Below are 26,148 nucleotides of genomic sequence, written 5' to 3'. Positions count from 1 at the left end.
TAAATCACTTATAAGGGAGTCCCTTTCAGATTAACAGCAGACTTCTCAACAGAAACTCTGTAGGCTAGAAGAAAATAGGATGATATATTCAAAATACTATAAGAAAAAAACTGCCAGCTGATAGTACCATACCCAGCAAGGCTGTCCTTCAGATATGAGAGAAAAATATTCTATTTCCCAGACAAACAAAAACTGTGGAAGTTCACCACCACACAACCAGCCCTATAAGAAATCCTCAAAGAGTTCCTGCATCTGGAATCTGAAAAATGATAATCGCTACCACAAATACACAACAAAGAAAAAAAAAAACACTGGTAGGACAAAAATGCAAATGAGCAAGGGAAAAAAACTAAATCTTACCACCACAAAAACCATAATGACAATGTAATAATGCCCCTGCTTTACTTCTGATTTTGGTAATTTTGGTCTTCTCTCTTTTTTCCTGGTCAGTCTAGATAAAAATTTGCAAATTCTGTTGATCTTTTTAAAGAATCAACTTTTGGTTTTGTTGTTGTTCTCTATTGTTTTTTAATTCCCTATTTTACATATTTCTGTTATAATCTTTGTTATTTCCTACTTCTATTTAGTTTTGGTTTAGTTTGCTCCTTTTTCTATTTTCTTAAGGTAGAAGTTTGCATTAATGATTTGAGATTTTTCTTATTTCTAATATAGATGTTTACAAGTATATATTTTCCTTTAAGCACTGCATGAGCCCTACATCCTATAAATTTTGATAACTTGTGCTTTATCTCAAAGTACTTTCTAATCTCCGTGTGATTTTTCTTTTTACCCATTGTTTTTATAGGCGAGTGTTGCTTAATTTCCACACATTTGTGAATTTTCTAAATTTCCTTCTGATATTGTGATCAGAGAACATATTTTCTATTATTTTCTAGGATCTTAGCCTTATTAAATGTATTAACACTCGTTTTGTCACCAAAGACCTAGAGAGAATTATATTAAGTGAAACTAGTCAGGCACAGAAAGAGAAATATCACATGTTCTCACTTATTTGTGGGAGCTAAAAATAAATAAATAAATACACAAACAACCTGGGGGGCGGGGGAGAAGACACAACAATTACAATTCCTTGAAGTTGATACGACAAGCATACAGAAAGGACATTGTTGGGACGGAGGGGAAAGGAGGGAGGTTTCAGTAATGGGCCACAATAATCAACCACATTGTATATTGAGAAAATAAAATAAAATTTAAAAAATAATAAAATAAAATATCTAAGTTGGTGTTTAAAAATAAATAAATAAATAAATAAATAAATAATAAAAACAAATAAAATTAAATAAATAAATAAATTTTTAAAATAGAAAAAAAAGAAAAACTGTAACAAAACATCATTATTTGCAGATGATGTGAGTAAAACTAAATTATCATAATATTAAATTATAAGGATACAAAATAAATACTTTTAAAATACATATGTAAGTGCCAGTAACAAGAGGTTAGGAAATACAATGGGAAAAAAAATCTCATTCTTATTATGCATATAGGTAGTGCTTCTCAAACTTTAATGTGCATAAATATCACCTGAGGATCTTGTTAAGGTGAAGATCAGTAAATACTTTGAGGTGGGACTCAAGGTATCACATTTCTAATAAATTCCCAGGTACTGTTGCTGATCATACTTTGAGTAGTAAGGTGCATGCGCACGCGCGCGCACACACACACACACACACACACACACACAATACATATATATAAAATAAGTATTTCTTAGATTTTAAAATTATACATTAGACTATATAAGCATGTATATGTGTATATACATATCTATATAGGTATATAGAGACAAATATATTCTCATGTATAATTTTAAAACTTAAGAGCTAGCAAGAAATCAGTAAAACATTTGTTTGTAAAAAGATATAAGATTAAAATATTACTGGGACAGAAAAGAATATTTAAATAAAGAAGAGAAATGTCATATTCCTGGATGAGAAGACAATAGTATAAAAATGTCTATTCTTCTTAAAAATTTAATCTGATGCCTTTAGTTTAACACCAGTGAAAACCAGCAAATGATGTTTTTGCAACTTACATATAGATTACAGAGTTCAACCAGAAGAATTAATATGCCATATTGGCTATCAAATTTTTTCACAAAGAGGGCATTAGGTAGTTTTTTACCCCTCCAGAAATTAAAATGTATTATAAAATAACAATAATTAAAACATTTTCTATCATAGAAATAGACAGATTGAAAGTGTGAGATACAAAGTTCAGCTATAGACCCAATTGTGCCTATGAACTTAGACTCTAATAAAGGTGGCATATCAAAACACGGATAAAAGGAAGAATTATTTGACAAGTGAATCGGGAAACCTGGAAAAATTACCAAACTGGATTTATATTCTGTCCTCACCACATTACAAATTTAGGATTTAATAAAACAAGCATACACGCGCACACACACACACACACACACACACACACACAACACGCATCAAATTATGTGAACTTCAACATAAAAGATAAATTTTGAAGCATCCACAAATAGGAATTGCAAAAAAGCATAAATAAGAAAAACCACAGGTACCAAATTGATTTTAAAAATAAGCTTTTATCTATTATAATATTTATTATTTTACGTGATCCCATTCTCTTAGAATGGGACCAATCAATCTAGTGAGCAATCATTGTCCATTAATAACATTAACTCCATTCTTCCGACAAAAATTCAGTTTCTGTAATTTAGCTATTATCTCTAACATGGTTCTTGTTTTTTACCAAAAGCCCTATCAACACGATGAGACCAATCAGCACAGAGATCTCTCTCTGATTACAATTGTAGCTTTCTTCACTGTAGCCTCAGTGAGATTATCCATTTTGGTCATAGACTGCCTCCTGTAGCTCCCCAAATAACATCAAATGACAAACGATTAAGAACTTTTTAAAGGACAAATCATCATTTCCTCCACAAGTTGCACACAACATAAATGTATCTTTAAAAGGGTATGTCATCTTAGAAAGCATCAATAAATTAATAACAGTGTAAAACTAGGTTTTACACTGACCACTATCATTTCCTTGACAACTATCTGATAGGGGCATAGTGTAAGTGTTACGGAAGGGTGTTGCCAAGGAAACTCAGTCACTCAGAGAGGGCGGAGAACACAGGTTTATTATGCCGGCAGACCCAAGTGGAATTGCATTCCCAATACCTGGGTGTCAGATGGAGGGGGAACTAGACTTATATACCTTTCTGAACAAGCAAGTAAGCAAGCATTTTGATTGGCTGTATTTAGGCCGAGTTCCCCAAATTGGGGTCTCAAGCAGGTGGTTAACTGGGTCAGTGGCTTTAAGTAAGGGGCTGGTCACAGCTGGCCCAACGTTTCACAGCTCAGCATAAAAACAGGAAATGTGGTCAAGGAATGAGACTATATCTAAAAAGTGGGTACAAGGTTTTTAGTAGGGGTCTTCTTCAGCAAAAAGCAACCTCATCTCTCATCTGTGTAGGAAATTGCTGGTAAGCTGTGGTTCAGCTCAGTCTACTAACACAGGAAAGCTAAAAATAAAACTGACAGGCTTGTAACCACAGAGCCACAGATCTCAAAAGCTGCATCTCAGCTGTTTAACTGTTAACACAACTCTGGATCCTTCTTACATGCAGGCAGATATTAGCTAACACAATTAAAACAAAGATAAAAACAAGGATTTAAACAAAGGAAGGGCAAGGAATCCAGCCATTACATAAGCACACAGTGAATGCTGCAATCATTACCAGAGAGTCCAAAATAATAGATTGCCAAATATATATAATCTTATCCCAAATTTCTAAATATCCTTTTGAAATTACACCTTCAGGGTAGATACCGGGTCTGGGTCTTCTTTAGGTCCCTCTTCTGAAACTGGTGATGTCGTGGTTAAAGGAACCTAGTCCAATCTAGCAATTTTCAAATTCATGTCCTCTACTTGTGTTTCTCCAACATCATAAAGAGGACTCATAATTACAAGCAATTTTACAAGTTTGCCTTTACAGGGATAAAATACATAAACATACTTTGTAAACATACTCTTTTTCTGAAGTAATAAAAAGTATTAGTGGTAGATAATAGTAATGTCTCAATATTGAATGAACCCATGTGATGGTTTTTAAATTTCCAATATTTTAATCAGAGCTCACCAAAGCAAATAATATGTGTTCTTGGGGGATTACATTTGCATAAATCATTAGCCATAGAGTACAGTAAAACTTCATTAACTGAGACCCCTCTAATTCAAAAATCATCATAAGAGAGGAAGTAAAGTAATAATACAAAGCTCTGTGGCTAGAGATGGAAAGCACAATAAACTTGAAACATTCTTCAACTAACTAGTTGGGCATGATTTTAGAAGGTTCTTTTAACCTCTCTGGTTTCTGTTCATTTGTGTTTAAAGTGAACTAGTTTGCACAATAAATCCATCCCATCATTATACAATTATATGACTCATCATGTGCCAAATAGATGTTTTTCCTGCTTTATTTTTTCCATAAGCAATGTTTCTGGGAATGAAATTATTTTAGTCTGCGTGTTTTTTTAATCTGGAGTTTGTGAATGGCTCTGAGGAATCAAATGAGTTCTCTAAATTTGGGCAATTATGTTTATGCATTTTTCTGGACAGAGGTTCATAGCCTTCATCTGATTTTCTAAAAGCTCTGTGAACCTCTCAAAATAAGGTTAAGAACCACTTACTTCAATAATGAACTAATTCTGAATGATACTCATCAACTTTTAAAAACAGAGTTCCAAAATATTGCTCAGTAATCTTGTGTTGGTTCTGTAACATTCTGTACTCCACATGCATAAATATAGTACAGGCTACATCTCAAACTTTCACTAATGCCTGTCCCCCCAATCGGTGATGGGATATGGATTGCATCTGTCTGTTTCACCTCCTTATATCAAATGCCTTGAACAATGCCTACCCATAATAGATTCTCAATGAAGCAAGGAAGAGGGATGTCTACCAGTTTATCTCTAGGGCAAGAAGGCATCTGGTGAGTGATCTTCTCATCTGGGTTTGGATTGAGATTCCAAAACTCTATGAGATAATGGGAGAGTCAGGAGGTAAGAATAAGTGATCAACTACAAGTCAAGCCTGTAATTTCAGCCAAGAGAAAATGGAGGTCCGAAGTAAGAAAGAGCCCTACCAAAAGTGACAAGGCCAAGACTGGCCCCCTAAACCAACGGTACAGGGCTCCTTCCATGCCACTACTGCATCCAGCTGAGAGAAGACACAGAACCTAATTTATGAATTCAAATGAGCATGTCACCCAAATTCCACTTTCTTTCTTTTAACTGAAATCCAGCAACTAACAACCTCCCTCATTAAAAATAGACATACCATACATAACCTGTGATTTCTTTGCCTGGTTTATTAATGTAAGCAAATAAAATAGCACCATGTCTTATATGTAATATCATTTGGATTCAAATTCTTTGTCATTGTCATATCTATAAAAATATTCAGTCCCATAAATAAAATTGCCTTTATGATGCAAACTTAATTCATTTTTCAATAATGTTTATCTGTCTGAACTCACAATTACAGAAAGAAAAAGTCTTCATTAGTATCTTTTAAAAGAGATATTATATAAAATTGGATGCAATTGATTTCATTCCTGTACACTTCTGGAATTGTCTTTTAAAAACCTAATAACATTGGCATTTTTTACATCTTTTTACAGGAGCATTGTTTTGAACCCAGCCTATTTCCGAAATCATCTTCGTCAAGCGGCAGTGTTTAGATGTCTGGAGAGATATTCAGAAGCTGCCCGGTATGTTTGTTATAACTTTTGTGAAGATTTATTTCAAGTTAAATTAATTTTATTCTCAGATTCTGGTAATAGCATGATAAACTTTCCTTTTCTCTCATCGAATATGATCTTACCCGAATTATTGTCTTATAAACATCACACCAACAATTACTGACTATCTTTTTCTTTAATCAAAGCAGTTCCATGATCATAGCTCTTAGCAAAATTTAAACTTTACAGCCACAAGGTCACTGACAGTGATGGGAAAACTTCCATAGGATATTAGAAATGAACTTGACCTCTCGGTCTCCAAGAAGTTCCTGGTCCAGGTTGTAGTGAGACAATTCCGTGATTATATCTTTCTTGAGTTCTGGAGATGAAATCCGATCACATGAAAAGTCAATTTTTAAGTATATGGCATCAAATAGGTAACAGCAAGGGTTGTTAGAGGAGGTGTACCAAAGTATTGCCTCTTGGACTCCAATGTGTTTTTTAAAAAGGGGGGGGGGAAACCTTGTGAAGCAGCTCCTCCTAATATTTTCATCCCCAGGACCTACACTTATGGCAAAGAATTATAAGAGCTGTGTGTGACGCAGGCTCAGTGCTACACTCAGAATTCCTTCTCACCAGTTATGATAGCCAAGGTTGTTTTTCTTCCTGTGTCAGGCTCATCTACTAGGATCCAATTCCCTTTACAAATTCACTCAAAGAATTTTCCTCATCTCCCAATGTATAGGTATCTGCTGTTTCTTACTCATCTACTTTAGCACCCCAGGAATTTTGCAAGAAAATGTGAGTGTTTTCTAGATTTCTGAGCACCTAAGGATAAACCTGCACTAATAGGGATGGGGTGCCTATTACTAAGAGGTTGCAGGTGGCTGCTGTCTCTAGATCATTTGTAAATGACACTGTCCTTAAAATGAGAAGCAAGAGTCTAAGTGGATAATAAAATTGTTCAATGAAATTGACATTGTAAGGTTGACATGAATTCCATTTATGTAAGATGGTCCCAAGTGTTGCCTGAGCTCAATCAAACGATGGATATGAAAGGCAGAGTGAGTCCCAACTACTTCCGTTTTGCAGTTGAGCAACCGAATGCCACACCATCTTTTTACCTGTGTGTCAATGTCCACCAAGAAAAATTAAAGTAGGTCTTTATCACTTTTTTATATTCCATTTCTGCCTATACCATTTCTCCCATGTGTTTTAACTAATGTACTCACATATGATTTCTTCCTACTTTTTATTTTCTCCACTGAAGTGTTTCTGTGGCTTACATTCTGCCTGCCCACTTTTACTAACTGTGTGAATGAGAGAGAATTTAAGAGATGATAATAAGTGTTCTTCTGTCTCACACTTCAAGAAAGGGGTTTTTGTAAAGGTCACTAGCTACAAATGAAGCTAATGAGTTCAGCATACACAGATAACATCTATCTGCAAAATAACTTGCCTTAAGAAGTGGTTTATTAATGTGTCGTGAATCCAATCAAAGGATCAATAGGATAGATACTACTTCAGAACTAGATTGCAACTAATAAAAAGCTGCCAGTAGTGAGATTGTATAGACTCTAAAGAGCAGATTCTTAAATATGGGAATTTGGAGGGAGGTGGTTGTTATACTGTAGAGAAAATTAGCAATGCCAGGAGAAAATATACTATGGAAATTGGCAAATGCTACAAATCTAGACTTTTTTCTTTTTTGGTTTTTTCATTTGTTTGCTTTTCATTTTTATTGAAACATATTGATTGTACTCATTTGTGGGGGACATAATTGATTACCAATACATGTATACAATGTGTGATAATCAAATCAGGGTAATTAGCATATTCATCATTACAATTTGACCTCCTCTCTTCTAGCCATTTGATAGCATGCAGTAAATTATTGTTAAGACAAGTTACCAGCATAATGTGGGCTATAGCTTAATTGTATGAACCCTAATTGTCTCAGCCAAAGTGATAACAAAAACTCTTCATGGGTCCTAAAACAAACAAATAAGTAGTAAAAACTTGAAAATTAGGAGTTTGTCAATATTTGCCATGTAAAATTGGCACTGAATATTTTTCATTGCCCTTGGCATGTATATTCCTGCAGCGAAATAGCTATATCTGTTTAACATCATTTGATGACTGACCTGACAATGTTCCTTGCTAAGGTTCCTAATCGTTATTAATTATGCTGGACTTTCCATCAGAGAAGCAGACACAACTGCTATCAGACACAAGTGTTTTTCATCTTGGCTTCCCTGGCAATTATAGTCCTCGATATACAATAGTAAGTCATTCTTCCCCTCTCCCCTACGGGAAGGAATGCTCTGAACTATGAACATGAATATCTTAGCTATTATATTTCTAATTTAAATCAATAAATATAAATTAATGTACATATATATATAATTCATGTTTATCAGTCAATCTTTTGGAGATTTGGGTAGTTTGGTTCAAGCCTCTTAGAAGCAAGTTACATTAAAACTCACTGGTAAAGCCCAGACATTAAGGTTATTTCCTCTAGGAGGCCAAGTGGTCATGTTTCTGGGATTGAGAGTCACCTACCAAATAGAAAAGAATGCCATTATTTTGTAACATAGGAGATCCTAAAACCATGATTCCCAATGAAGTAGATCAGCCCATATCTCATCCAAGATAGAGTACTTATAACCACACCCTAGAGATTGTCATGACTGAGGTTTTCTGAATCTAATCACCTTCACCCCGGAAGGGATTCCTAGTGAACAGGCCAGAAAGATTCCCATGACCGCTTCGTAAAAGCCCCAACTCTACACCAGAGAAGCTGGAGAAAATGCTTCTTTCTGTGGTTAAATGGAAGGTATCAGTAAAGTTTACAATACTGGGCAGGTCCTTTTATTTTATGGGTCAATGTCCTTTCAGTAATGTCCTACCAGAAGAAAAAGGAAGAATGCATAGATGGTAGAGTGGAATAAAGTTAGGGATATTTTCTATTGTTTAGGCTCTGCAAGGATGCTGGCCACCCTTGAAGATACAGCTGACACTGGCTAAACTGATGAAATCACATTTTCAGACCATAAAACTGAGTTAAGATTGCTGTAACCCTCCCCCATGCCCTCAAGAAATAAACACCCTGTGAAGCTTTACCTGAAAGAGCAAGTAGCCTAGCTCTTTATCATCTCTCTGTTTCTATGTACATAAAAAATATCTATGTTAACATAGAATTCCTTTGCTCAAATCTGCCCATCCTCCAACACTCACACTTATAGACACTTACACATACACTTATATATACACATGTGTCACTACCTTCATGAGAAAGATAATAATATGAGAAAAAAATATTCAGAGCCATAAAACAAAAGAAAAGCCAAGACTAACTATTTTGTGAAGAGACCTACTGAACCTTAACAATATGAACGGCATGGAGTCTTTCATCTCTGTGTGCTCAATGACTGGCACAGGGCTAGAACATACCAAGCACCTGTTAAGGAGTAAAATTGAATTAGTTTTTCAGTCTGTGTTGGCATGTGGTTGATCACCATTTAGTTACATCAGTAAAAACATGTTGTATGGAATCGTTAGTAGAACTCTGGTTGGAAGATAAATATGACAATGTGCACATAATAAAGATCATGTGACAGCATGCTGTCTCCTACAGAGAAGATCCAAAGGCAAAAAAAAGGTGGCATTTCACAGATCACACTGTGTAAGAAGAAGCAAATAGAAGGTAAAAGTAAAGAAGAAAATACAACAAAGCCTCTTTATCTATCACTGATGAAGAATTAGCTGTGTATTTTTACACACATGAACTAGATAGTGGATACCAGAAGAGGAATAACACACTCAAAAGCCTCCAATGCCCAGGCCAATTGAAAGATAAAAGGATGGAGGGGCCACAGACTGCACCACTGCTGCAAGCACCACTTCCACACAGTTGGTCCAACACAGCCACTGCTACTACAAGGGCAGCTCACCACCACAGCAGCAGTGGCAGCCACCATGTAGGCAGCCCACCACACGTTCAACTGCACTGACACAAGGAGAGTCACCAGCAGAGCCTGGAAAAAGAGGAGGAAGTACCTCTCCTCCAAGCCTACTACAGAGTAATAGAAGAATCAGCTGCTCTACAAGTTGACCAGTCCTCAACCTAGAGATATGAGAAATAAGAAAAGAAAAACAAGAAAATACGACCACACCAAAGTAATATAGTAATTCTCAAGTACCAGAATCCATAGAGCAGGAAAACCTTGAGATGACTGAAAAGGAATTCCAAGCAAAAATCTTAAAGAAATTCAACAAGATATGAGAAGACTCAGACAACACAATGAAATGAGAAAAAGCATCCAGATATGAAAGAGGAATTTACAAAGAGATTAAAACCTTAAAAAAAGAATGTAGCAGACCTCCTGGAACTGAAGGATACATTCAACAAAATAAAAAACATGACTGAGAGCTTAAGCAGCAGATAACAGCAAGCAGAAGAAAGAATTTCTGAACTCAAAGATAGCCTTTTTTTAAATAAGCCAGATGGACAGAAAAAAAGAAAAAAGAATCACAAAAATGAAGAAAATCTATGAGAGCTTGCCAACAACCTTAAGCACAGAAACATCTGAATCATGGGTATTCCAGAGGGGGAGGAGAAAGGAAAAGGCATTAAAAACCTATTCAATGAAATAATAATGTAAAAAAACTTCCCAAGTACAGGGAGAGAAACAGACACATAGATTCAGGAGGCTCAAACATCCTCAAACATTCAATCCAAAAAAGTGTGTCAGATCCTCTCTATGACACACTATTTTAGTCAAACTGGTGAAGCTCAAACACAAAGAGAGAATTTTAAAAACAGCAAGAGAAAAGCATCAAGTTGCCTATAAGGAAGTCCCCATCAAACTAACAGCAGACTTCTCAAACTCTACAAGCCAGAAGAAAATGGGATGATACATTCAAAATACAAAAGAAAAAAACTGTCAGCCAAAAACACTATACTCAGCAAGGCCATCCATCAGAAATGAAGAAAAATAGTGTACTTCGCAAACAAATACAAACTGTGGGAGTTCACGATCAGCCCTGCAAGAAATCCTCAAGGGAGTCCTATATCTGGAATCTGAAAAATGGTAATCTCTACCATGAGTACAAAAGAAAAAACAAAGCCCAGTGGTAGAACAAAAATGCAAATGAGAAAGAGAAAGAAACTAAATCTTACCACCTCAAAAAAACAACAAACATCAAAGACAAACAAAAAAAGGGGAAGAAAGAAAAAAATATTTAAAACATTCAAAGGGTATTTGATAAAATGCCAGGAGTAAGACAGTACCTTTCAATAACAACACCAAATGTAAATGGATTAAACTTCCCACTCAAAAGACACTGACTGACTGAATGGATTGAAAAGCTAGATCCATCTCTATGCTGTCTTCAACAGACTCACCTGACCCAAAGACACACACAACTAATGGTGAGGGGATGAAAAATGATATACCACACAACTGGAAACCAAAACTTAGCAGGAGCATTCTTATATTGGATAAAATAGACTTTAAATCAAAAATCATAAAAAGAGACACACAAGTCCACTACATAATGATAAAAGGATCTATCTAGGAAGAAGACATAACAATTATAAATATATATGCACCCAATACCAGAGCACCCAGATATATAAAGCAAACACTGTTAGACCTAAAGAAAGAGATAAACCCCATTACAATAACAGTTAGAGACCTGAACACCCCTCTCTCAGCATTGGACAGATCACCTAGGCAACAAATCAACAGAGAAAAACAGGATTTAAACTACACTTTAGACCAATTGGATCTGGCAGATATCTACAGACCATTTCATCCAACCACAGAATACATATTCTTCTCATTAGCACATGGAACATTCTCTAGGATAAACTACAAGTTAGGTCACAAATCAAATTTCAACAAATTTTTAAAAATTGAAATGATTTCAAGTATGTACTCATATCACGAAGGAAAAAAACTAGAAATCAAAAAAAGCAAAACTCAGGAAACTATACAAATACATGGAAGCTAAACAATATGCTCATAAACAACCTATGGGTTCAAAGAAGAAATTAAAAAGGAAATCAAAAAAATTCTTGAAACTAATGAAGATAAAGACACATCATACCAAAACTTGTGGGATACTGCAAAAGCATTACTATGATGGAAGTTTATTGCAACAACACTTACATCAGAAGGATAGAAAGATCTCAAATAAATAACCTAATGCTAGGCCTCAAAAAACTAGAAAAATAGGAACAATTCAATCCCAAAATTTTCAGAAGAAAGAAATAATTGAGAACAGAGAACCAGAAATAAACCCACATACTTATATCCAACTGATCTTTGACAAAGGCAACAAGAACATACATTGTGGAAAAGACTGCCTCTTCAGTAAATGGTCCTGGGAAAACTGGACATCCATATGTAGAAGAATGAAACTAGACCTTTATCTCTCACCATATACCAAAATCAACTCAAAATGGATTAAATACTTAAGTATAAGACCAAAAATCATAAAAGTCCTAAAAGAAAACATAGTGGAATTACTCCAGAAAGTAGGACTGGGCAAAGACTTTATGAATAAGACCCCAAAAGCACAAGCAACAGCAGCAACAAAATAAACAAATGGGATTATATCAAGCTAAAAAGCTTCTGCACAGGAAAAGAAATAGTCCATAGAGTGAAAGACAACCTACAGAATGGGAGAAAATATTTGCAAACCATATATTTGACAAAGGATTAATATCCAGAAAATACAAGGAACTCAAACAACTTCACAGTTTAAAAAAAAAAAAATCCAATTAAAAATGGGCAAAGGAGCTGAATAGACATTTTTCAAAGGAAGACATACAAATGGCCATCAGTTGTGTGAAAAAATACTCAACATCACCAATAATCAGGGAAATGCAAATCAAAACCACAATGAGATATCATCTCATCCCAATTAGACTGGCCATTATTAAAAGACTGAAAATAACATTCTGATAAGGATATAGAGAAAGGAAAGCTCTTCTACACTGTTAGTGGAACTGTAAAATAGCACAGCCATTGTGGAAAACAGTATGGAGGTTTTTCAAACAACTACAAATAGAGCTACCATATGATCCAGCATTCCCAAAGGAATGGAAATCATCGTGTCAAAGGGATACCTGTACTCCCACATCCACCGATGCTCTGTTTACAATAGCCAAGATATGGAACCAACCTAAATGTCCATCAGTGGGTGACTGGATAAGGAAAATGTGGTAGATATACACAGTGGAATACTACTCAGTCATAAAAAAGAATGGAATTCTGCCATTTGCTGCAACGTGGATGAACGTAGAGAAAATTATTTTGAGTGACGTAAGCCAGACACAGAAGGAGAAATGCTACATGTCCACACTCATAACTGGGAGCTAAAGTAATAATAATAATAAAAGAGAAATACAACAATCACAATAATTCATTTAACTTTCACCCGAGGTAAAAGGGGTAGGGAGCAGGGGTTAATGGGAAGTTGGTCAAGGGCCACAAAAATATGATTACATTGTGTAATGTTGAATATACTGATTATCCTGATTTGAGCATCACATACTGCACACAGGTACTGATGTTCAGCACTGTATCCCACAGACATGTACAATCAATTATATTTTAATTTAAAAAAAGGAAAGATAAAGGGTGTTCTATGAACTAATAAACTGGAGACCACTAACTAGAGTGACCATGTAATTTATCTGTCAAACTAGGCACTTGTGATAGTGAAAGTGGACACTATTAAGAATCACACCAGAAAAACAGGCATAAACTAGCACTGTCACAAGCATGCTGGCCATGTGGCCATCCTACCAGTGGCCCTTCCAAGAGGAGTGGCCACTCCTCAAGTCTAATTTTGCTGTATAAGAGTAAGAATATAGGAATGTATGAGAATGTAGGCTCAGTGTTACAGATCTTTTGAGTCTTCAAGAGATAATATAAAGTCACAGCTTTCAAGGAAATTTCTTGACTTTTAAATTTTGGCAATTATTTTAGTTTTATCAAAGAGCATCATCTTAAGAAACCTGCAGTAGTACCATTTATGAAAATGTAATTCACTGAAAAATCAATTTGCCAGTTGACCAATTTGCAGAATTCACCAAATTTAAAGTTTACTTAAAACTTATTTCAACAACTACTCTTATTTAATAGATTCAATTAATATAAATACATTTCTTATGCACACATTATTTATTAATATATTTAGCAATTTTTTAATTTTAGAGAATGTTTAATGTTTCAAAAACTAAAGTCATAGAATGGTTTATTCTCATGAATATGTTCTCGTGTGTGTGATTATTACTCTATTGCTCCTGAACATATTCTATGACTATTTTCTTCCTATGAATACAACCAGAATTTTAGCTTGGAAGTTTAACAGTTTATTCTAACTTCTTTCTGATATTTTAAAGGTAACTTTCTGTTCTTAATATTTTATCACTTTTAGGATTTTTCCACAGTTTATGTAGAGTGACCAAATTTACCTCTGTAATGAATTGTATTTTTAACTACTTATAGCATTTGCAACAATTCGTATTTAATGACATGATTGTAACAGCTCTCTGCTTTATCTCTGAAACAAGAGAAGCCAAGGTAGGCAAAATCAGCAGTAAGCACCTAGCACAATCTGGGCTATGGATCTCACAGAGGGGGAGACTGAAGAATAGAGAGAAACTGAAGACCCCAGAACTATGGAGTCCTGGGCTTCCTTCAAATTCATCTATAGGATTGCTATAAATTTTCTAAATAGCTAAAATAAACTAACTTTAGTAAATAAATATATTTATAAATTTGACAAATTGGTCATTCAACAAACTCGTCAACTGCCGAATTGACTGGGAGCCCACAGAAGGCTGTGGACCACAGCAACAGATGTGCAGCCTTGATCAAATCTTCTCTCCCAGCTTTAAATGAACACCAGAGTTTAGTCCCTCAAGGGTGAAGTCTGAGCGTCCTCCCACCAGCAAGAGGATTTCTTCCCATGTCAAATTTTGTTGTAGACCATTTGAGGGAAGATTTTAATCTGAAGCCAGAGTCCTTCACCATAGAAAAAGACATATTTACAGAGAGCAATTCAATAGCTTTAGTTAATTTACTGTCTGCAACAAATCTCGTCCGCTCTCCCTTTTATTTTGTAGTTCTATTATTTAATATCATGTAACATATGCAATATTGTCAGAAAGAGACTAAATAATAAAATAGGTAGTCTAAAATTTTCTTATCTTATCCCTTTTTAAAATAATGCACTAAATGACACATTGGATAGCACTGAGTTGTATCAGTTGCTTGTTGCTACACTGAGAATTTCTCCCTCTAGCTCATTCTCAGCTTGGCCTCTCTAGACACTCCTGGCCTCTGACAGATTCTTTTTGTTTGCTCCTCTTTTACCACCTCAGCTGCCTGCCATTCTCATCCTCCACCTCTGCAATTGCCTCTTTTCTTGTTTTATGTCTCTGTCTTCTTTCTTCTCCTTTCTCGGAATTTACCCCACAGAGATTAGCATAATTCCCCACCGTGAGCATTCTCTGCCTTCTGGTCTATTAATAATGCATATCGTGCAGTCTACAAGCCCTGGGCCCTCCTTTGATTGCCATCATTTTAACTGATCGGTGATTACATTTACTTTTGTTTTAGTTTATTTTGACACGTTGAGTTTGAGAAGACTTGGGATATTTGAATTTTCTGGAAATCTGCTCTCTGTATTAAGTATAGAGTGAAAACCTCAGAAGACAAATGTCATTGAAAAGCAGATTCTTTTAGAAATGACCAGCTATGCCTAAGGTGTGGCACATTGGAGTATCAACTTTTTAATGAGAATTAGTATCAACATTTAGGGTCTGGGCTCTATATCAGTGTCAAGATATCCCAGAGTTGTTCCTTTGTTTGCCAGGCAGTATGCTTCTATTAAGCCAAATCAAGTCACAATACTTAAAGATGCATTAATTCGTGGCTACCCTCACTAATAAGCCAGATGGTAGAGGTTAGTAGAGGTGGGAGTAGGTGGATTTCTTCAGAGCCAGCAGTGGGGTTGGGGATTATTTTTCTTCTTCTTTTCTCTTTTTTCTTTTCTTCTTTTTTTGCTTCAAAAGTTGATCCTGCTGGAAATAATGCATATATAAATCATAATCTGCCAAAATAAAAGAGTGATCCAAAAATAAATTGAAGCCTTCAAAAGTCTAGCAACATAAAACACTGGCATTGCTGTAGACTAGCAATGTAAAACACTGGCATTGCTGTAGATAAGCAATCGCTCTGGAGGAGTATTGCAACAGCAAGCAGGAAGGAACTGTATCAGCTTTTTTGATGTCATGGAACTCTTAAATGAGATTATTATGTATCTTGCAAGGGAGGAGACTATTCTGACAGGTAGACTCAAGACAAGTGACACTGAAGAGATGATAGTAATGTTGAAAGTTTATTTGAACTTAGTTCTGATTCAATTAGAAGTGTAAAATCCATTCATTCACCATGCAAGATGCTAAAAATATATCACAGATTTTTTGGTTAAAATACTCATTTATGCCTCCAAATAGATTAAATTAAGCCTATAGGCTAATTTTTATACTTAAACTGGCCCTCTGCCTGAAGGCTTTTTTTTCTCTTTATTAAAGGCACTTTGCCATTGCCAGAGCAGCTTTAGTGTGGTCTGGCATTAGTCATATGTAGCATGTAGTTATATGTTGGAAGATGGACCTGACACTTCCACCATTAAGTGACCTTTCTGTTCCCTAGAATTCATAAAAATGTATGAACCCTAAACATGGTAAATTGTTGTGTCTTGGTATATGATTTCCAAAACTCACATTAATAAAAACAGATTTAGTCATTTGCCATAACTTAGACTAGATAGCTGACTGTAAGACTATAGCTCATCCAATTTTTAGATAAGTAGTCGAGTGTTTGTAATTTCAAGGAAGAGGAGGAAGTCTAAAATATAGTAAAGCTTTAAGTTCATAGCCATCTCTTTTGTCTTAAAGATTTAAAATTGCAGAATTATAAATGTCTAATCTTATATCAAAAATACTAATGTTAAGATTGGAATGATAGCAGGTGGCTAAAGAAAAGCAAGGTTGCCTTAAGACAAGGTGAACCTTTTAGACATCCTCCAAATTATGAGTAAATTATAGCAAGGTGCTATAGATTAGATGCCCCCCCCAACCCCAACCTCATTGAAGCTTAAATTCCCACCGTGACTGTTAAGAGGGTGGGAAATCCTATTATGATAATGGAAAAGTGGGGCCTTGAAGAGATGATTAGATTGTAGGACTATGCCGTAATGAATGGCTTAATAATGGTGGTCAGGGGTGTGATTCTGAGAGCTTTAAAAGAAGAGCACATGAGAAGTTTGTTTTCTCTCTGCTCCACCATTTTCTGCCATGTGAGACCCCTGGGTCATTGTCACCACCACCAAGACCCTCACCAGATTTGTTTTCTGGACTTCGGACTACCAGCCTCTGAAACTTTAAGCAGTATATTTCATTTTCTTTATAAGTCACCCAGTTTCAGGTGTTTTGTTACAAGCAACAGAAATGGACTAATACAGAAAATTGGTACAAGAAAAGTGGGGTGTTGCTAATAACAAATACTTGAAAAAATGTGGAAGTGGCTTTGGAACAGAGCATTAGGCAAAGGTGGAGGAGTTAGAGGACTCAAAAGGCAAACAGATGAGGGCAAGTTTAGAATGCCTTAGAACCTGGTTACGTGGTGGCCAGCAGAATGCGGATAGAAATATGGATGATAAAGGCCATTCTGAGATCTCAAATGTAAATATGAGAAGGGACTTATTGGAAACTGAGGCTAAGATCATCCTTGCTATGAGCTGGCAAGGAACTTGACTGCATTCTGTTCATGCCCCCCAAATTTATGTAATGTGAAACTTAAAGGTGTATTTGGCTGAAGAAATTTCTAAGCAGGAAAGCATTCAGAAAGCAACAGAAATGGCCTAATACACAAGGATACTTAATATTTTCTATGAAAAGACAGAAAAAATCTATTTAAAAACTCAGTCTATTGATAAGGACCTTCACAAATTCATTAGAGAAAAATAAACATTGATTGACTGTGAATTTTTCCATCCTGCACTGATGTTTATCATGATAATGATTTTGTCCCTTTTCTTTTTTGAACGACATGCTCTGCATTTGCCTTATCTATAAACATTTCTAAAATAATGTAGAAATGCCAAGTTCTTGGACTGTGTATGTTCTCTGTAAATATTGGTCTAGAAAACTTGTGTCAGAATACAGAGAAAGATTTTTTTCTTTGCTATAGATCCAGCCTTGCATTTTATAAAAAGTAGATGGGAGCAACAAAAATTACATGAGAGCAAACACAGAGGCCTGAAGATGTCACGTTTTAAATATGAGGAAATAAAGATCTCTTTCCTCCCTTCTCCCCTTCAGTTGGGTGCACCTGATTCCACATTTTCTACAAAAAATGGAATGTAGAGAATCAATTAAACATCACAACGTTTAACCCAAAGGATCTGAGGTTCAATCTTTGAGTTCTATATTTTCTAAGTGTTGCCAAGTGAATTAGAGTTTAGTCTGCAGATGCTAAAATTATGATGAATAGATCTAAACCTCTGTGCTTTCAATCTGTAAGTTGAAGATAATAATAACATCTGCTGTAAAGCTCGTGTTGAAACCTAACCCCCAATGTGGTGGTGGAAGGTGGGCCTTTAAGAGGTGATTGGATCATGAGGACTGTGCCCTTGTGAAAGGTTTGATCCATTCATGGAATAATGAGTTGAGAGCTTAATGGTTTGTCATAGATGGTTCTGAAGCCTTTATAAGGAGAGAAATGAGAAGACTAGCTCTCTCTTGCTCATGAGATCCTCACCATGTAACATCCTGCATTGCTGTAGAGAGTCACCAGCAGAAAAAGGAGCTCACCAGACCTAATCCCTGGACTTCCCAGCCTCCAAAACTGTAAGAAATAAATTTCATTTTCTTATAAATTACCCAGTTTCAGGTATTCCATGATAAGCAACAGAAATGGACTAATACAACACCTATATCACAGAGGTTATTATGAGGATTAAAGGAGGCAATTTATATAAAGCATTCAGCAAAGTACTTGGATGTCAAAAACTGTCAGTAAAGAATGAGCTGTTATCATTGATTTTGCTGTTGTTAACAACTAGAGCTCTTTGAAGTTAGGAATCTACCTCAAGAAACAGTGAGTTACTCAACATTGAAACAAGATGTGTTGAGCAATCACTTAGCTGGGGTATTGCACCACAAAAATATTAAATTCTGTCTCACTCTGAGAGTCTGTGTTTTTGGAAAGCCCACTGTTAACATAGGGGCTGATGGGGCAGGATTATGGCTGGTTTAAGGAACTGAAAGGGGCAAGACTATGACTTTTTTTTTTAGTTTTGTGTGAATATATCATGAATTTTAGCATCTTGTTTCATTATGAGTGATATTTAAATTATCCCTGAAAGGAATCCCTCTGAGGTGGGTAGGTGGAGTTTCAAATTATATAAAGATAAATGTCCAGAACAGCTGATCTTGACTACAATTCCTCCTTTTTTCTTTGCTTTGTGTCTGTCACAGACAGCAACATCCTGACAAAACATTAGGTTGGAAATCCTACTAACACACTGCCAGAAACTCTGCCTGAAATTCTTACCTTTATTTTTAATATTGGCATCATTTCAATACACTTTTATATACATAAATTCATCTTGATGCCACTAATTGTGAAGATTGCTTATAAAACAAAAGTTCTGTTTCTGGATCTGCTAAAGAAGAATCATCTACACAGAGAATTATAATGAAGCCAGAGAGACCCAAAGCTACAAATGACTAGTTTATGTCCTTCCCACATGCAACATACATTCATTCCATCTCAATAGCTCCAAAAGTCTTAACTTGTTTCAGTATCAACTCAAAAGTCTAAAGTCCTCTAAATATTATCTAAATCAGATATGGATGAGACTCAAGGTATGATTCATTCTGAGGCAAATTCTCCTCCAGCTGTGATCCTATAAAATCAAACCAGCTATGTGGTTTCAAAATACACTGGTGGGAAAAATAGGATAAACATTCCCATTCAAAAAGGGAGAAATAGGAAAGAAGAAACGGGTTACATGTCCAAAGTAATTCCAAAACCCGAAGGGCAAGCCACATTAAATCTTGAGACTGGATAATAACCTTCTTTGTCTCCATGTCCTGCCTTCTGGGCACACTAGCACAGGAACTGGGCTCCCAAGGCTCCAGGTAGCCCCACACCATGGCTTTGCTGATGGATTGAACTGGTGTTCTTGTAGCTCTCCAAGGCTGGAATCACACTTTGGTGGCTCTACAGTTATGGAGTCTTGAGAGAGATGCTGTCACCATGGCTCTGCTGTTCATTGCCCTAGTGGGGGCTCTCTGCAGTGGCTCTGCCCCTATGGCAGTTCTCTGCCTGGGTCCCAAGACTCTACAAGGCATCCTTCAAATATAGATGGAGGGAGCCATGCCCCCATGTCTCTTGAATTCTACATGCCTGCAGAATTGGCATCACATGAATGCCACCAAGGTTTACCACTTGTGCCTTATGGAGGGATGAGCTGATCTGGTATCACTTAAACCAAATCTGAATCAGCCAAAGAATGCTGTGGCAAAATGCAGGGGGCAGAGACTTGAGGCAACCAGGTGCCAAGGTCCTATAGGTGCCCAAGGCCTTACTTTTGATATAATTCTGGCACTCTGGGCCTGTGATGAAAGGGGTGGCACTGATAATCCCCAAAATGACTTGAGGGCCATTTTTCCATTGTCTTATTGAATAGCATTTGGCTTCCGTGTATCCACACCCTAGACGTTCTCTCATACTTTTCCATTTTTTATAACATGGACAGGCTGAGAATTTTCCAAATTTTTGAGTTCTGCTTCCCTTTTGTTTGTAAATTTCTTCTTTAATTTGTTTCTCTCTTCTCACATTTTTCTATAATAATCAAGAGAAACCATGCCACATCTTCTACACTTTTCTTAGAGATTTATTCTGCCAAATGTCTTATTTTTTTGCCCATAAGTTCCACCTTACATAAAACACTAGGCCACAAACACAATTCAGCTAAATTCTTTTCCACTTTATAACAAGGATAGCCTTTCCTCCAGTTTCCATACCATGTTCCTCATTCCCATCTGAAATTTCATCAGAATGGCCTTTACTGTCTGTATTTCTACAACATTTTGTCTGAAAACACTTAGATATTCTCTAAACAGACTGAGGCTTTCTCTACAGCTCTCTTCTTCTTCTGAACCCTCACCAGTATCACCTTTAATGCTCCATTCACAGCAACAAAGTCTTTTTCTAGCATTCACTTCCACTTCCAAACTCTTCCAGCCTCTGCTCTTCACTCAGCTCCAAAGCTGCTTCCACAGTTTTAGGTATTTGGTACAGCTGAACCTCACTCCTGGTACCAATTTCTGCGTTTGTTCAGGCTGCTATGACCAAGTAGCCTAGACTGGGTAATTCATAAAAAACAGAAATTTATTTCTTACAATTCAGGAGGCTGGGAAGCCCAAGATAAAGGCTCAGGCAGATTTGGTGTATGGTGAAGACCTGTTCTTCATAGATGGTAGCTTCCGTGTCCTCACATGGAAGAAATGGCCAAAAAGGGATAAACTCATTCCCTCAAACACTTTTATAAGGGCACTATTTTTATTTATTAAGGCCGAGCCTTCATGACTTAATCACTTCCCAAAAGGCCCCACCTGTTAATACTATTGCATTGGGAATTAAGTTTCAATGGCATTTGAGAGGAAAACAAATATTCAAATCATAACAATCACCAACCTAGAATTCTGTACTCTGCAAAATTATTCTTCAAAAGTGAAGAAATACTTTATCAGATGAATGAAAACTGAGAAAATTTGTTGCCAGTAGACCTGCCTTGCAAGAAATGTTAAAAGAATTTTTTTAGAGAGAAAGAAAATGATGTACATCAGAAACTCAGATCCACATAAAGAAAGGAAGAGCATTGGAGACTTATTGGAATAAGTGAAGTTAAAATAAAAACTTACATATTTTTTATTCTTAATGGATTTAACAGATAACAACTTGCTCAAAATAGTAATAATAATAGTATTCAACTATATATGGTTATACACACATATATACAAACATGTGTACACATACATATGTGTGTGTGTATATATATGTATACAGTTGGCTCTTTGTATTTGTGGATCTGACATCCATGGGTTCAACCAACCACAGCTCATTAATTTTTTTTTAATAAATGGTTGTATCTGTACTGAACATGTGCAGACTTTTTTCTTGTAATTATTCCCTAAACAATACAGTATAACAGCTATTTACATAGCATTTACATTGTATTAGGCAACATAAGTAATCTAGAGATGATTTAAAGTATATGGGAGTAAAAAAGGGAAAAAAATAAAGTATATGGGAGGATTATACAGGTCCTATGGAAATAGCATACCATTTTATATAAAGGACTTGAGCATCTGTGGATTTTGGTACCCACAGGGGAACCTGAATCCAATCCACCATGAATACCAAGGGACAACTGTATATGCTGTCTATAAAAAATCCACATAAAGATACATGTGAATAAAAAGTAAATAGACAGAGAAATGCATACCATGATAAAAATAATCAAAAGAAAGCAAGAGTAGCTAAATTAATTTCAGACAGAGAAATTTTCAGGGCAAGGGAAGTTATCAGGCATAAAGATGGGCATTACATAATAATTAAGTGACCAATTCCCCAAGAAGACACACAGCCTCTAATGTGTATTCGCCTAACAACACAGTGCCAAAATACATGAAGCAAAAACTTATAGAACTGCAAGGAGAAATAGATGAATCTGCTATTATAGTTGGCAACCTTAAACCTTAACACCCCTCTATCAGAAATAGACAAATCCAGCAGGCAGAAAATCAGTAATGACATAGTTGAACTCAACATCCACAGCACAATCAATCAGCAAAACATAATTGATATCTATAGACTCTTTCATCCAACAACAGCAGATTAAACATTCTTCTCAAGCTCACATGTAACATTTACCAAGATAGACCACATTCTGGGCCATAAAACACAACTTAACACATTTAAAATAATGAAAGTTATGCAATATATGCTCTCAGACCATAGAAGTCATAAATTAGAAGTCAATTATAGAAAGATAGCTGGAAAATCCCAAAATACTTGGAGATTAAATAATATTCTTCTAAATAACACATAGATCAAAATATCAACAGAAACTTTAAAATATTTTTAACTTAAAGAATATGAAAACACAGAATCAAAATTTGTGGGATGCAGCAAAAGCAGTACTTAGAGGGAAATTTAAAGCATTGAATGCATGTTTAAGAGGAAGAAAGATCTAAAATTAACTATCTAAGCTTCCACCTTAGAAAACTAGAAAAAGAAGAGCAAATTAAATTCAAATTGAGCAGAAGAACAGAAATAATAAAATTAGAGCAGAAATCAATGAAACTGAAAACAGGAAATCAATAGAGAAAATAAAAAGAAACTGGTTCTTTGAAAAGATCAACAAAATTGATTCTTCTAGATAGGCTAAGGAAAAAAAGAGAGAACACACTAATTACTGATATCAGAAATACAATAGGAGTATTACTACAGATTCCATGGGCATTAAAAGGATAATAAAGGAATATTATTAACTTCTCTGTGCCCACAAATTCGGTAACCTAGATGAAATGAACCAAGTTCTTGCAATACACAACCTTCCAAAATGCACATAAGAAGAAACAATCTAAATAGGCCTATATCTATTAAAGAAACTATGTCTGTAATTAATAACTTTCCAAAACAGAAAAAACCAGACCCAAATGGATTCAGTGGCAAATTCTACCAAACATTTAAGGAATAAGTTATATCACTTCTCTATAATCTCTTCCAGAAGATAGAAGCAGAGGGAATACTTCCTAACTCATTCTATAAGGCCAGCACACCCTATTAACAAAATCAGACAAAACCATTACAAGAAAAAAAAAAAACTACAGACCAATATTCTCATAAGCATAGATGCAAAAAATCTCAACGAAATAGCAAATTGAATCCAATAATATATAAAAAGAATTATACTCTATAACCTAGTAGGATTATCCCAGGTATACAAGGCTAGTTCAACATCTGAAAATCAATTGATGTAATTAATCACATCAGCAAGCTGGGACAAGCTAAGAAAGAATCTCCGAACTAGAAGACAGGCTTTTCAAATTAACACAGTTGGACCAAGAAAAAGAAAAAAGAATTTTAAAAAATGAAGAAATCCTGCAAAGTCTTTCTGCTAACCTTAAGGATAGAAACATCCATGTTATACATGTACAGGAAGGGGAAGTGAAAGGAAAAGGCATTGAAAGCCTATTTAATGAAATAATAGCTGGAAACTTCCCAAATATTGGGAGAGAGATGGTCTTACAGATCCAGGAAGCTCACAGATCCCCAAACAGACTCAACCCAAAATAGACCTCCCCAAGACACACTGTAGTCAAATTATCAAAAGTCAAAGACAAAGAAAGAATTCTAAAAACAGCAAGAGAAAAGTGTCAAATTACCTATAAGGGAATCCACATCAGGCTAACAAGCAGACTTCTCAACAGAAACCTTACAGGCCAGGAGAGAGTGAGATGACATATTCAAAGTGTTAAAAGAAAAGAAAAATGCCAACCAAGAATACTATAACCAGCTAAGCTTTCCTTTAGAAATGAAGGAGAAATAGTATCTTTCCCAGATAAACAAAAACTGTGGGAATTCACCACCTCAAGACTGACCCTTCAGCAAATCCTCAAGGGAGTCCTACATCTGGAATCAAAAGAGAAATATAGGTCACCATAAGTACAAGACAAAGAATAAAAACCAGTAGCAGAACAGATATGCAAATAAGAAAAAGAAAGAAAGAGTATTTTATCACTACAAAAAAAAAAATCCAACAGCAAAGATAAACAATAAAAGGGAAAGAAAAGAACACGAGAAATATAAAACTGGCTAAAGAAGAAAATTTGCGTGATCATATAAATAAATACAGAAAAAGCATTTGACAAAATTCAACAGACATTCATGATTAAAAACTCCCAGCAAACTAGGAGTAGAGGGGAACTTCTTTAACTGATAAAGAATATCTACAGAAAACCTACAGCTAACATTACACTTAATTGTAACTTGAAACTCTCCCTCTAAGATTAGAAACAAGACAAGGATGTCACCTCTCACCACTGCTTTTCAATATGTTACTGGAAGTCCTAGCTAATACAATAAGACAAGAAAAGGAAATAAAAGATACATATTTGTAAGGAAGAAATAAAACTGCCTTTGTTTTCAGATGACATGATCATCGGTGTAGAAAACCCAAAAGAATCAACAAAAAACTCTTGGAACAAATAAATTATTATGGCAAAATTGCAAAATACAAGGTTAATATACAAAATCACAAAATACAAGGTTAATATACAAAATCAACCACTTTCCTATATACCAGCAATGAACAAGTAGAATTTTAAATTAAAAACACATTACCATTTACATTAGCACCCAAACAAGTGAAATAGTTAGATGTAAATTTAACAAAATACGTACAAAATATCTATGATGAAAACCATAAGACTCTGTTGAAAGAAATAAAGAAGAATAAATAAATGACATATTCTAAATTCATTGATAAGAAGACTCAACATTATCAGGATGTCAATTTTTCCAAACCTGATCTATAGATTTAATACAATCCCATTCAAAACTTCGGTGCTATTTTGTGTATATCAAAAAATTGATTCTTAAGTTTATAGAGAGAGGTAGAAGACTCAGAATAGCCAACTCAATATTGGAAGAAAACAAAGAGGACGAACAGTACCTTACTTCAAGACTTACTGTAAAGCTACAGAAGTCAAGACAGTGGGGAACTATGAAAGAATAGAAAAATGAATTAATGCAACAGAATAAAAAGCCCAGAAATCGACTCACATAAAGATAATCAACTGACTTTTAACAAAGATAGTCATATCAATAAATGGTGCTGGAACAACTTGGACAGGCACATGCAAAAATAATGAATCTAGACACAGACCTTACAACCTTTACAAAAATTAACTCAAAATGGATCATAGACCTCAATGGAAAATGCAAAGTTATAAAGCTTCTAAATGATAACATAGGAAAAAAATCTTGGGTATGGCAATGGCTTTTCAGATACAACACCAAAGGCATGATCCATGAAAGAAATAATTGATAAGCTGGAGTTTTTAAAAAATTTTTCTCCTCTGTAAAAGAAGTTTTAAGAAAATAAAAAGAGAAGACAGACTGGGAGAACACATTTGCAAAAGACATCCAAGATAAAGGACTATTATCCCAAATATACAATAACTCGTAAAACTCAACAGTAAGAACACAAACAACCCAATTGAAAAATGAATCCAA

The 26,148-nt window shown here is 35.3% G+C and overlaps 1 protein-coding gene across 1 annotated transcript in view; it reads left to right on the top strand.

Annotated features, from left to right (window-relative positions):
* The window catches only part of SPATA16 (spermatogenesis associated 16), a 241,553-nt gene that overhangs the window by 94,498 nt on the left and 120,907 nt on the right, over positions 1-26,148 (top strand). Inside the window, exon 3 of the mRNA XM_063078367.1 lies at positions 5,687-5,776. Within this exon, the coding sequence (XP_062934437.1) occupies positions 5,687-5,776 (90 nt within the window). The remainder of the gene's footprint in view (positions 1-5,686; positions 5,777-26,148) is intronic.

The sequence above is a fragment of the Cynocephalus volans genome, chromosome 1 (assembly GCF_027409185.1).
Source record: "Cynocephalus volans isolate mCynVol1 chromosome 1, mCynVol1.pri, whole genome shotgun sequence".
NCBI lineage: Eukaryota > Metazoa > Chordata > Mammalia > Dermoptera > Cynocephalidae > Cynocephalus > Cynocephalus volans.
This window is presented reverse-complemented; position numbering and strand designations above follow the sequence as displayed.